At 39.1% G+C, this 14514-nt stretch overlaps 1 protein-coding gene across 2 annotated transcripts in view; it reads left to right on the forward strand.

The window, feature by feature from the left end:
• Window positions 1-14514, forward strand: part of TRIM2 (tripartite motif containing 2) — a 52551-nt gene that overhangs the window by 21594 nt on the left and 16443 nt on the right. For both annotated transcript variants that reach the window (XM_049631215.1, XM_049631216.1), the window contains 2 exons: window positions 9568-9671; window positions 9908-10075. In XM_049631215.1, coding sequence (XP_049487172.1) covers window positions 9568-9671; window positions 9908-10075 — 272 coding nt within the window. The remainder of the gene's footprint in view (window positions 1-9567; window positions 9672-9907; window positions 10076-14514) is intronic.

A 14514-nucleotide genomic window follows, 5' to 3' on the forward strand; every position in this document is an offset into this window, starting at 1 on the left:
CTACCCGTTGAGAATTCACTGGTGATTCACTGGGCCTGGTGGGAAAGCGTTCTAATTGTTTAAACATCTGTAAAGAGCTTAGAACAATGCCTGACATACAGCGCTATGTCTGAGTTTTATTCACAAAGTAAAGATGCTGTCTTAGTTTGCTAGGGTTGCCATAACAAAATGCCATAGCCTGGGTGCGTTAAACAAAGGGAATTTATTTTCTTACAGTTCTGGAAGCTGAAAGTCCAATATCAAGGTGGTGCCAGAGTTGGTTACCTGTGAGACCACTCTCTCTGTCTTCTAGATGGCTGCCTTCTTGCTGCTTCGTCTTTATATAGTTGTGCCTCTATGCATGCATATTCCTGGTGTTTCCTTCTCTTCCTGTGAGGACACCAGTTATATGGGATTAGGGCCTCACCCTCATGGTCTCCTTTGGGAGATGTTAAGCATCTTTTATGTAGGGGCAGAAAGGAAGGCAGGTCTTATGGCATATTTCTCCTTACTTTATGCTCTTACCCAGAGTCTAGCCAAAAGGCACCACTCACTGATATTGTACTTGAAAACCATCTTGAATGAGTTTAGGGAGGTAGCTTAGAGCATCTGTTGATGAAACATGGGGATTATTTTTCCCTGCACTGTCAAGAGTTTGCTGACTACTATGAGCTGGTTTTGTCAGCTACCAAAGAAAGTCTTTGAACAAAGGGAAAGCCAGAAGATGTGGGAGGGAGTGAAAGCATTGCAGTTGAATTGTTCCAAATGATGTAATTCATACACCATACCTTAATGTGTCGGGGAGAAGTATTGAGTGAAGTACTCTTTTGTACTCGAGAACAGTGTGCTTTCTTATAATGTAAAATGGATGTGTAAAATCACTTAACGTAAGTTTGGAGTCTTTATAGGAAGATGTGATATTTTATGCCTCTTTTCCCTTGCCTCACCTCTCCAAACCACCACCTCTCCACCCTAAAATCCCTGAGGAGAGAGATCATGCTAATTTGGCATCTGAAGTCTTTACAGGGACCCTGGCACACCCCTTCGAGAATCTCATGCTTGAGAACTCTTCTTGCATTTCAAGTGGGAAAAGATGTCGTTAATATTTCCTGAGTGCTCGGCACTGTGCTGTGTTACGGGGTACGACAACAAACAGGACAACAAACAGCCCTTGCCCTGGGGAACTCAACAGTTTAGTGAGAGACAGTTAAACAGTTAAAATACCATGTGATAAGGAATGGAACTCCTAAGGGTTTTATGGAGAAAGCGTGATCCATATGAGCTCAGAGGTCATTATCTTCACCCCAAAAACCCGGTATTCTAAAGTCCAGTTAGAAAGAAGCAGGAGCACCTGGCTGGCTCAGTCAGTAAAACCTAAGACTCTTCTTTAAAAAAAATTGTTTTAATGTTTATTTATTTTTGACAGAGAGAGAGAGAGACAGAGCATGAGCGGGGGAGGGGCAGAGAGAGAGGGAGACACAGAATCCGAAGCAGGCTCCAGGCTCTGAGCTGTCAGCACAGAGCCCAATGCGGGGCTCGAACTCACAGACCGCAAGATCATGACCTCAGCCAAAGTCGGACACTCAACCGACTGAGCCACCCAGGCGCCCCAGTAAAGCCTAAGACTCTTGATCTTGGTGGCATGAGTTTGAGTCCCACGTTGGGTGTAGAGGTTATTTGAAATTATAAAAAAAAAAACCAAAAAAAAAAAACAACAAGCAATGTGCATATTAGAAAAAGTATTATGTAAAAGAGTGGGAGAACTCAGTTTTATTCTTTTCTCTGTGTCTTTACTACATTTGTAATGTGTCTAGCTTTGTTTTCTCACCTATAAAATGGAACAATAATATTTATCTTGCTTCATGGGGTTGTTACAGGGAGTACAGGAGAGAACGTATTGTGAAAGTGCTATAAATATTACCGAATGTTTCGTTTTTCCATGATGTAATGTGGGGTGTAATTTACTCAGTCATTAATAATGTATCTGAGCACTCACTCATTCAGCAAAGATTTGTTAAGCACCTGCTAATTTGAAAATCCTATTTTAGACCCCGTATTTTGATCAGTGTCATCCTCTTGCGTTATCCCATTCAAAGTACCTAGATTTACTTTGCATTCATTTTCATAGTAAGTTGGAATGGGGGTGGGATTCGGAAGTGTGCAGTTATCGATCACCTCTTCCAATCCAGGAGCTTCCCTTCTGTAATCTTCTGGAGGCATGGGGGGAGTGTCTGGGGGGTGGTGCACAGATGAGAAGCTGTTGGCTTAAAAATTCATTTCATGCTTCATCAGCTAGCTTAACATCTGGGAAAAACGAGTTTCATTATCTTATGGAATTGTTGCCAAATTATTTATAATTACTTTTAAAACTGGTGTTACGCATTTTACTAGCCAAAATGTAACCACCAAATGAAGTCTTGTACATCAAAGTAGTCAGGAAAAGATGTTGTAAGTACTATGTATGTTTGTGTTATACATTTGTATTCATTATTAAAGAACTAGTTTTCATCATATGGTAGAATACTTTGGAATGGGGGTACTTTTCTATAGTCTAAATAGAATATACTAAAAGTCTTGAAGAGTAAAGCATGATCCCAAATTATTTCTGAGTTCTGGAATTTCTGTTTATTTTATTTTGATCCCAAGACACTTTATAAACACCTGGATTGTACGCATTTCAGCATAATGATAATATACTATAGTTCCACATTATTGCTCATCATCAAGATTTTTGTAGTTTATCTGCTAGTAAAGATAGTGTTAGCTGTTCCTCAAGAATATGCTGGTGGTTTCTTTTGATCTTCAGGAGTAACACTGTGACCCTGCTGTGCTTAAGACTCAAGTAGAATTTTTTTAAATGGTGATGAATAATTTCTGACAAGATCAAAGATGCTCATAAGAATCAGAGGGTATTACCAATCATGCCAACCCCAGCTATTTGGATACCAATCCATGTGGCTTAAAAATATATATATTTTTAAATTTTTAAATGTTTTTATTTTTGAGAGAGAGAGAGAGCGGGGGAGGAGCAGAGAGAGAGAGAGGGAGACATAGAATCCGAAGCAGGCTTTAGCCACTGAGCTGTCAGTACAGAACCCAAGGCAGGGCTCAAACTCATGAACCACAAGATCATGACCTGAGCCGAAGTCGGACGCTTAGCCGACTGAGTCACCCAGATGCCCCACTGAAGAAAAAGATTTTTAAAAACAAATGTTATAGGGGCGCCTGGGTGGCGCAGTCGGTTAAGCGTCCGACTTCAGCCAGGTCACGATCTCGCGGTCCGTGAGTTCGAGCCCCGCGTCGGGCTCTGGGCTGATGGCTCGGAGCCTGGAGCCTGTTTCCGATTCTGTGTCTCCCTTTCTCTCTGCCCCTCCCCCGTTCATGCTCTGTCTCTCTCTGTCCCAAAAATAAATAAAAAACATTGAAAAAAAAAATTAAAAAAAACACAAATGTTATAAAATTAAAATGGGAGTGCCTGCTCCATCTAGCTCTTTCAAAAATATATAAGCAAACTGGGACTAACAGATGTTCTTCCAACCCTGTGATCTTATTTATATGTGGGGCAACAGGATCAAGCTCTAGTTAACTTGAGACCGAGAATAAGAGCTGGGCCAACACACAGAGCTTAGTAGAGGCTGTAGAACCTCTTTCCAACAGTGTGGTCTTTTGTGACAAGGTTCCATTGCTCTTATGACCCAGTATTGGTAGGCGCTGAACATCTCAGTTCATTTCAAACTCAGCATAGACCCTTCCTTCGCCTTGTTCCAAAGGGTATTGATATGGGATCCAACAGAATGTCCTCCCTAGTGTTACCTGCACTTGGAAATGTGTCTTTATTTCTGCAAAGAAAAAAAGTGTCAGTAATTTGTGCACATGTATTTTCCCTCCTTCAACCTCACCTCTTATATTTTCGGAAGGAAAATTAAATCTTTTTGACTAAAGCACCCCTTAACTTCTACTAAGGTACCATTCTCTCCATAATTTTTTCCTTCCTTTCAAACGCCAGCCTGCTGCCTGCAGAGCCTTTTTGGAGTAGAATCAGCTTTGTCTTTAGCAGGATAGACAAATGGTTAGATAAAAGAGGGCTGCAGGCAGGTTTCTGTCCCTATGTGGGCCAGAAGCACAGCACCAGTGTCCATCTACTCTGTTTAGGTGGCTTTTATTCCCCTCCCTATTTTAAGTATTTCTTTCCACTACCTGTGTGTCCTCTAAGCCATGGTTACACTTCCAGTTTTATGTAAGCAAGGACCTAGAATAGCCTGGGGTTTCTTTACAGAGTCACTTCTTTAGTTCATGTTCCAATCTCAGTTGGAGGACTCTTGCTGTGTTACTATGTTTCGTTACTTGGTCCTTAGTAACTTATCTTGCTAATGACTTCCATGTTTTTATCAAATGTTTTTGACAAGGTAAGTTTTGTCTGGCCTTGCCCCCACTACCTTTAAAAAAGTATGTATAGACTGTGTGTTTTAGAAGTAGTATTTTTTTTCCTGGTCCTTCAGTTTTGCTGTACCTCTTCACCCGCCGCTATTCAGACATCAGAGGGAATGACCAAAAGCTAATACCATGTTGGCACATCCTCCCTCAAGGGCTAAACACCCCTTCCCCTTCCACCAACAGATACCAACACATCATTTTATTTTTATTTTTATTATTTTTTTTTAATGTTTATTTATTTTTGAGACAGAGAGAGACAGAGTGCAAGTGGGGGAGGAGCAGAGAGAGAGGGAGACACAGAATCTGAAACAGGCTCCAGGCTCTGAGCTGTCAGCACAGAGCCTGACGCGGGGCTCGAACCCACGAACTGTGAGATCATGACCTGAGCCAAAGCCGGACGCTCAACCGACTGAGCCACCCAGGAGCCCCACCAACACATTTTAAAAGAGTGTTAGCTGATATCATGTACATGCATATTACAGGGAATCTATGCAGATCAAGTATAAAACATCATCTCTTCTGATAACATTTGAAATAAAATAGAACCTTTCTTCTGCAACATGGAAGATGTTCTTTTGAGAATCTTTATCTCAAAGTTTTCTTTTGTGTTAGAGTAGATGAGATACAGAGGTGATGAGTAAACTTGATGGAGTGGAGTCCAGGATTTCCGTAAAACGACTACCATGTATGTCTAGTTGAAGCTGGTAACCAAAGGGTTAACGGGACTGGGACTAATCCACAGCTGCAGACTAAGAACCATAGCTGCAGGTTTTTACCCAGACCTTTTTGTTTGCCTTTTAAAATTCCTGGACTCTCCTCCTGCAGGGAGGCAGAACTGAGGCTTGTCCTCCCATGTCCTCCTTTGGTGGCCTCTGGATAAACCCTTTCCTTGCAGCATACTCCATGCCTCCAAGTGATTGACTTTGCTGGGAGTTGGGCAGATGGATTTGGGTTCGGTTACATGGTGAGAACCAGGTGGTCTAAGTAAGATATTTCTGCCCAGCAGTTCTGTTCAGTTTATTCTGAGTTTAATTCCATTGCCAATTTCATTTCCTAAACCCCAAAATCTGTTTCAGGAGACTCTATTTCTTTTTTTACCATTTAATTTAATTTATTTTTTTAATTTACATCCAAGTTAGTTAGCATATAGTGCAACCATGATTTCAGGAGTATATTTCTTAATGCCTTTACCCATTTAGCCCATCACCCCTCCCACAACCCCTCCAGTAACCCTCTGTTTCTTTTCCATATTGAAGAGTCTCCTGTGTTTTGTCCCTCTCCCTGTTTTTATATTATTTTTGCTTCCCTTCCCTTATGTTCATCTGTTTTGTATCTTCAAGTCCTCATATGAGCAAAGTCATATGATACTTGGTCTTTCTTGGACTAATTTCGCTTAGCATAATACCCTTTGGTTCCATCCACATAGTTGCAAATGGCAAGATTTCATTCTGATTGCTGAGTAATACTCCATTGTATATATATACCACATCTTCTTTATCCATTCATCCATGGATGGACATTTATTTGGGCTCTTTCCATACTTTGGCTATTGCCGATAGTGCTGCTATAAACATGGGGGTGCATGTGTCCCTTCGAAACAGCTCACCTATGTATCCCTTGGATAAATGCCTAGTAGTGCAATTGCTGGGTCGTAGGGTAGTTCTATTTTTAATTTTTTGAGGAACCTCCATAGTGTTTTCCAGGGTGGCTGCACCAGTTTGCATTCCCACCAACAATGCAAAAGAGATCCTCTTTCTCTGCATCCTCGTCAATATCTATTGTTACCTGAGTTATTCATGTTAGCCATTCTGACAGGTGTAAGGTGGTATCTCATGGTGGTTTTGATTTGTGTTTCCCTGATGATGAGTGATGTTGAGCACTTTTTCATGTGTCGGTTGGCCATCTGGATGTCTTCTTTGAAGAAGTGGACTCATGTCTTTTGCCCATTTCTTGACTGGATTATTTGTTTTTGGGTGTTGAGTTTGAGAAGTTCTTTATAGATTTTGGATACTAACCCTTTATCTGATGTCGTTTACAAATATCTTCTCCCATTCCGTCGGTTGCCCTTTAGTTTTGCTGATTATGTCCATCGCTGTGCAGAAGCTTTTTATTTTGATGAGGTCCCAATAGTTCATTTTTGCTTTTGTTTCCCTTGCCTCCAGACAGAGACGTGTTGAGTAAGAAGTTGCTGCGGCCAAGGTCAAAGAGGTTTTTGCCTGCTTTCTCCTCGAGGATTTTGATGGCTTCCTGTCTTACATTGAGGTCTTTCATCCATTTTGAGTTTATTTTTGTGTGTGGTGTAAGAAAGTGGTCCAGGTTCATTCTTCTGCATGTCACTGTCCAGTTTTCCCAGCACCATTTGCTGAGGAGGCTGTCTTTATTCCATTGGATATTCTTTCCTGCTTTGTCAAAAATTAGTTGGCCATATGTTTGTGGGTCCATTTCTGGGTTCTCTATTATGTTCCATTGATCTGAGTTTCTTTTTTTTGTGCCAGTACCATACTGTCTTGATGATTACAGCTTTGTAATACAGCTTGAAGTCTGGGATTGTAATGCCTCCTGCTTTGGTTTTCTTTTTCAAGATTGCTTTGGCTATTCAGGGTCTTTTCTGGTTCCATACAGATTTTAGGATTATTTGTTCTAGCTCTGTGAAGAATGCTGGTGTTACTTTGATAGGTATTGCATTGAATATGTAGATTGCTTTGGGTAATATTGACATTTTAACAATATTTGTTCTTCCTATCCAGGAACATGGAATATTTTTCCATTTTTTTGTGTCTTCTTCAATTTCTTTCATAAGCTTTCTATTGTTTTCAGTGTATAGATTTTTCACCTCTTTGGTTAGATTTATTCCTAGGTATTTTATGGTTTTTGGTGCTACTGTAAATGGGATCGGTTCCTTGATTTCTCTTTCTGTTCTTTCATTGTTGGTGTGTATAAGAATGCAACCGATTTCTGTGCATTGGTTTTATATCCTGCAACTTTGCTGAATTCATTGATCAGTTCTAGCACTTTTTTGGTGGAATATTTTGGGTTTTCCATATAAAGTATCATGTCATCTGCGAGAAGTGAAAGTTTGACCTCCTTCTGGCCGATTTGGATGCCTTTTTATTTCTTTGTGTTGTCTGATTGCAGAGGCTAAGACTTCCAATACTATGTTGAATAACAGTGGCGAGAGTGGACATCCCTGTCTTGTTCCTGACCTTAGGGGGAGAGCTCTCAGTTTTCCCCATTGAGGATGATATTAGCGTTGGGTCGTTCATATTTGGCTTTTATGATCATGAGGTATGCTCCTTCTATCCCTACTTTCTTGAGCGTTTTTATCAAGAAAGGATGCTGCATCTTGTCAAATGCTTTCTCTGCATCTATTGAGAGGATCATATGGTTCTTGTCCTTTCTTTTATTGATGTGAGGAATCATGTTGATTGTTTTGCGGATATTGAATCAGCCCCACATCCCAGGTATAAATCCCACTTGGTCATGGTGAATAATTTTTTTAATGTATTGTTGGATCCAGTTGGCTAATATTTTGTTGAAGATTTTTACATCCGTGTTCGTCGGGGAAATTGGTCTATAGTTCTCCTTTTTAGTGGGGTCTTTGTCTAGTTTTGGAACCAGGGTAATGCTGGCGAGTCTAACTATTTCTAAGCAGTGCTTACGCATGTGTTTGACGTCAGTCACTATCAGTGTGCCATTGTCTAAGTGTGCCTAAGGCACGGCATTGATGTCTAAAACCAAAATATCAAATTCCTCCTGTGAATCTGATTTAAAAAATGAAATGATATGATGAAATGAAATGATAAAAGTGCCAAAAAACTGAAGGCATAGCTTTCTCTCTCTCCATGAAAACTTAAATGTCCTTCCTGATCATTCCTGAGCACAATTCAGTCCATTTCCATTCATTAATATTTGCATGGTCCTGTTGAAATAAGTTGTAACCATTTGTTTTGAAACAAAAACAGAAATCTGTTAATCCATAGACACCTTGGCTTTTTTTTTTCCTCCTGCCTCACCTCTCATTAAAAAGTCTAGTATAGGTGAAAATATTATTGGATTAACTTTTCTTTGCTTTTTGTATTTATTTAATCCAGAAAGTGCTCTGTCAGGATATCTTGTATGTTTTCAGGAAGAATATACTACATATGAGGTACTGAGTCTTTGAAAATACTGCATGAGTAAATCAGTACATGGAAATCAGCCTGGGACACCCAGGTGGCTCAGTCGGTTAAGCATCTTGATTTTAGCTCAGGTCATGATCTCATGGTTTGTGAGTTAGAGCCCTGCATTGGGCTTGCACCGACAGCGCAGAGCCTGCTTGGGATTCTGTCTCTGCCCTTCCCCTGTGCTTTCTCTCTTTCTCTCTCAAAAATAAATAAACTTAAAAAAAGAAATCAGCCTGATAGTTTTATAACATCTGAGACTTCGTGGTTTGTTAAATGTACTGAAAGCTTCTTCTTAGAAGTTTCTTCAAGTTGGGATTCTTCCAAGAACTGCTGAGTGAGAGGGTGGGATTTTGGCAAAACTCTAAAATAAGGCCCTCTCTTGTTGCATATCCTTGATTGTAGTATTAGTTTTTATTATTGTTTCTTTGTGAAATCTAATATATTTTAATATGGTTATTAATGCAATATTAAAGTAATATGCAGTTATGACTTAAGATTGCATTTGCCTAAAAAAGTGATTTTGCAAAGACTTTATTGGTCTGGAAGAGAAGTTAAGGAGCATATGGATTAGGTAATGGTGGGGGAGGTTTTTGTTTTTAAAGTATAATTTAAAAAAAAAAAAAATACATTCTCAGTTTACCTATGGAAGCCTGACTAATTCTCTTGAAGAAACTGAGAGATCTAATTTTCTCTTGCTGGGGTGCCTGGGTCATTCAGTCATTTAAGCATTGAACTCTTGATTGCAGCTCAGGTCATGATCTCCCTGTTCGGTTCACGGGGTCAAGCTCTGAGTTGTGCTTTGCACTGACAGCGTGGAGCCTGCTTGGGATTCTCTTTCTCTCCTTTTCCCCTGCCCCTCCCCCACTCATGCACACATGCTCACTCTCTCTCTCTCTCTCTCTCTCTCACTAAAAATAAATAAACATTAAAAAACATTAAAATTAACAATTCTCTTTTGCTTAATTTCTGTGATTTTATACTTTGTTTCTAGGTACCAAAGGGAGAAATAAAGGAGAATTTACAAATCTTCAAGGGGTAGCTGCGTCTACAAGTGGAAAGATATTAATTGCAGACAGCAACAACCAATGTGTACAGGTATGGCCCCTAATTATGTACCTTTGTTTACACAATAAAACATAATTGCATACTTTCCTATGTAAGAGTTTAAGATCCACAGTACGAGGAAAGAAAGGGAAACTTTTAGTAGACTTTTCTTCAGCTAGAGTTTGCACGGTCTGACCTCTAGTATACATGACAAATGTTCTTGACTCCTTTTTCCTCACTAATTCCTGTGCTAGTGCACATTCCAAGGGATGTCATTTGTTTTGCAGATATTTTCCAATGATGGCCAGTTCAAAAGTCGGTTTGGCATACGAGGACGCTCTCCCGGGCAGCTGCAGCGGCCCACAGGAGTAGCCGTGCATCCCAGTGGGGACATAATCATTGCAGACTATGATAATAAGTGGGTTAGCATTTTCTCTTCTGATGGCAAGTTTAAGGTAAGATTAAACTAGCATTTGGCTTCTAAGCAGTGGAAAGAAGGGATAGGAAATACAAGATGAAGTTCAACAAGTTTTCATACACAAAAGACACGCTGACTTTGTTGCATCTAAGTTTTATGGAGCGTAACAATGATGTTATCATAAATTTTATACATCTGAAACAGTGGCTTCATTTTGTAAAGCAGCTAGGTTCAGTGGCTTTTTTTACATATCGTCAGATTTACCTAAATTCAATGAAGAACAGCTGAGAGAAAAAGGTACTGAAGAGGCAATTGAAATTTCCTAAATTAACCTACAGATGGTCAGGTATGAAGTGCCTTCTACTTTCTCAGGCCTTTGATAGATGATACGGGAGAAACGGAATTATAAAACATGGTTTCTACCTTTGAAAAAACCTACAAGCCCCTTGAGGAAAAAAAAAAAAAGACACCAGAAAGGATATAAAACAATTTGTGTCAGCCTCGAATCAGTCATGCATTGTTAGGTACAATCTGAGAACCTAGTGTTAAAGTGTATAATACAGGAATCTGAAGGACAAGAAAATGGCAGCAGCACAGAGGAAAGGTGAGTCGAGCTGCACTGGAGGGGGAGGGGGACGGCAGGGGGCCATCATTTGACAGTTTTGCTGGTGTCCCTAGCATCATCTGTTTCTGCATCAAGAAAGAGTAGAGAGCCCTCTAGTGACAGCAGAAATCTCTTCTGAAGTGTTATCAAAGAGTATTATTATGCAGCCCATTTTCCGCATTTGTTCACGAGATTAGGAGATACTTTGTCAAAGGTGTTTTTTGAAGGCCATATGCACTGTGCCTTCTGCATTGCCCTGTCCAGCCTGCTGGAGGCTTGTCTTTCAGGTGACAACGTGAACTTTTACTCAGACCAGACCAACCCTTTGGAATGCCAACTCTGCAGCTTTTAACTAATGATACAACTTTCCTTGAGTTTCGATAGTCTCATGTGTCCCATTTGGATTAAAAAAAAAATCTATTTTGTAGGATTTGGGTAAGGATTAAATGAGATTTATTTCTGGATTTTATACGTGGCTCCTATGAAATAGGCATCTAAAAAATGTTCTTTTCCATTGCTTCCAGTAACCCTGTCCAAAAAATGAAGTCTATTTGATCAGCTGTGATTTGGACTTCATGACCTCATGCCAGCACCTGGTCATCACTTCCTTGTCTAAATGTTCAGAAATGATGCTCTTCATAATCTATTTTGGAATCCTGAAGATTACGCAAAGTTCACTCATTTGTGTCTTATTGGAGGAATTTATATTTTTCTTTTTAAAGTTATTGGATCCCTACAGTCACCTCATCATTTTTATTAAAACACATTATTTTCATAATTATTAACCCTCAGATTGGAGCTTTTGTTTTGTGTGGGGCAGGATCTTTTCAATCTAGGAGAATAAAAAGCCATAGTTTTTAATTCTACCGTAGTATACACAATTGTTCGATTGTCTTTGAGGTTTTTTTGTTCCCCTAGAAATTTGATGACTCTGTATGATAGCCACATACACAGAAGGGCCTCTTGCCTTTGTGTATCTCTAACTCCCTCATCTTCTTTTGTATTTTCATAATTGCGTTTGTAGTAAGACATACCCAAATATAACAACTTTAACATTCAGAAGGAAGGCTGTTCAGTGACCTTTTGAAAATATCCATCTAGTTTGGAGACAACCCATTTCTTCTTGTTACATACTCTAGCAAAATCATGACTTGTCTCTCTAAATGCATAAATGAATGCTAAAATAAGTATTGAAGCAAGAGTTTTAAATCTAATATACTGAAACATTTTATATCTAACATAGTAAAATAGGTTGAAACAGGAGTTTTATATCTAAGAGAGAAGGGCTTCCTAAATTATGCATTTTTTATTCAATGGTTCAATATTTTATACGTAATAGGCACTCTTCCTGGAAGATTGGATTCTCATAGTTGGAATACTATTGGTAGTAATTGGAATAAACAAGGACAGTCATGCCCTCTAGAGGATTGGGGGAATGGATATGGTATAGTTTCACCTTACCCTTTTTTTTTTTTTTCAATAGGCATTGATCAGGGGATAAAGGGATAGCAAGTGAAAATGGTTTAGTAGTGTAATGGGAGCTCATCCAACTGACCATACACATGACCATTTACTCAGAGATACTTATTTTCTTTTTCAGTGGGATTCAGTAAAATTAAACAGGTGCTCAGAAAGACCAATCTTTGACACAAAAGTGGATTCTTTGTATTTGTTCCTAATAGTTCTAGAGATACAAAAGCTTATCCCATTTTCTTTCTTTCACTCACCAAATTCTTAGCCCTAATTTTCATTCCTCTCTGCCTCTAATTTTTTCCTTTCCATCTTTTCTGCTGATTTATATCTTCTAGCCCATCTAGGAACCTTTTGTGACCCCAGAACAGATACAGAGGCCTCTGGCCACCATGTTCTAAAATCATCCCTTCCTCAACTTATCGACCTTCTTGTTGAGTTAAATACTTTCATTTAACTGTTCCAAAGCTAGGGTCTAAAATATCTCTGTTTACTATCCTATTTAAGACAGGGGACACATTGTCAGGCCAAATTCAGTAACTCTTATTTCACATGGTAGAATCTTGTGCAGCTAAACTGGGAGTGATAAAGGGAAAGGAAAAGGAAAAGAGGTTTTGACTCAACATTTAAGGTTTTTGTTTTGTTTTATTTTAAGACCTAGCTCTTACTACATGACCATAATCCTTTATTTTCTGTTTTTATTCTACATAATTATCATCTGCTTGGTATTATATGGCTGAGTCATTCTAAGTAACAACTAGTGTTAATAATGTCAGCGAGTAATAATATTCTTGCTGTAAAAATCAGAGCGTTCTCTCTTCCTTTTGATCTCTACTGACATATCTTCCATTACAACATGAAAGAAAGTATACAGTTTCGTTAATAAAAGCCATTATGGTATAGCCTCTGATCTCGGAGCTAGATTGCAAAATGAGAATCAAATTTATTACAACAAATTCCCTTGCAAGAATATCATTGTTTCCTTCCTAAGTGAATGTGTCTCTTTGTATCAAAGAGATCAAATGTGAATCTCATTTATAAGCTTACAAGAATAAAAGATCACACAGGGTCTGAACCCCCACTATGAATAGTCCCTATTGCCTCTCTCCATACTCTCTGCACATACCTGCATGTCTCTGTTAGGAAGGAAGATAATTCTGAGGGTCAGGTATGATATCAACTGAAGAATGGAGAGAAGGAGAATGGATGCCATATGCTGTGCTTGGCACTCTATCCTTCAGAATCTACATGACCCAGGAGGTAAATACAGTAGCTGCCATTTATTTTACAGACAAGAAAACTGAGGTTCAAACTTGGAAAGGGAAGAGTGAATTTTGCTCTGAAATTTGGATCCTGGGTTTGAATGAACTGTGGTATCTAGGAGGAAAAGGAACTAGGAGGGGCACCTGGGTGTCTCCGTTGGTTAAGCATCCGATTCTTGATTTTGACTCAGGTCACGATCTCAGAGTTCATGGGTTCAAGTCCTGCATTGGGTTCTGCACTGACAGCCTGGAACCTGCTTGGGGTTCTTTCTCTCTCTGTCACTCTGCCCCTCCCCCCACTCGCCTGTGTGTGCTCTCTCTCAAAAGAAATAAATAAAATAAAATAAAATAAGGAACTAGGAAATCGGGAGGTGTTAATTTGGGTTTCCTTTTTTTAAATGGTGGAAATGAAGAGGTAAATTTGGTTTAATACTGGTTGAGTTTAAGATGATAACTTGTAAAATAGGCCGGGACTGAAGATATGGATTTGAGACTTTTATGTATAGAGGTGAAAGTTGATGCCATAACAAAATGAGATCTTAGAAGAAGTATATAGAATTGCTGTATCCAATTTGATAGCCACTAGAACAGGGATACTGAGGTCTTGAAATGGATGAGTCCAAATTGAGATGTGCTATGCATGTGAAAAACACACTGGATTTCAAAGGCTTAGTAAAAAAAAAAAATGTAAAATATTTCATCAGTAATTTTAATATTGATTATATGTTGAAATGATAACTTTTAGATATGTTAGGTCAAATATAATATATGATTTAAATAATTTTCCTTTTTTCTTTTTGTTTTTTTTTTTTTGATGTTGTAATTAAGAAAAATCTTAATTACATACATGGCTCATGTTATATGTCTATCAGGCAGCACTAATATATAGAGAGAAAATAAGGGGACTAAAACAGAACCTAGGGTAATGAAATTATTTTGGAATTAAAAATTTTAATTTAAAAAGTAATACATGCAAATAGGTATTTGATGCTAAGGGCACCTGGGTGACTTAGTTGGTTAAGCATCTGACTTCAGCTCAGGTAATACCTCGCAGTTCGTGAGTTCAAGCCCCGCATTGGTCTCTCACTGACAGTGCAGAGCCTGCTTGGGATTCTCTCTCTCCCCCCCCCCCCCCCCCCC

This window comes from Panthera uncia, chromosome B1 (assembly GCF_023721935.1).
Source record: "Panthera uncia isolate 11264 chromosome B1, Puncia_PCG_1.0, whole genome shotgun sequence".
Lineage (NCBI taxonomy): Eukaryota > Metazoa > Chordata > Mammalia > Carnivora > Felidae > Panthera > Panthera uncia.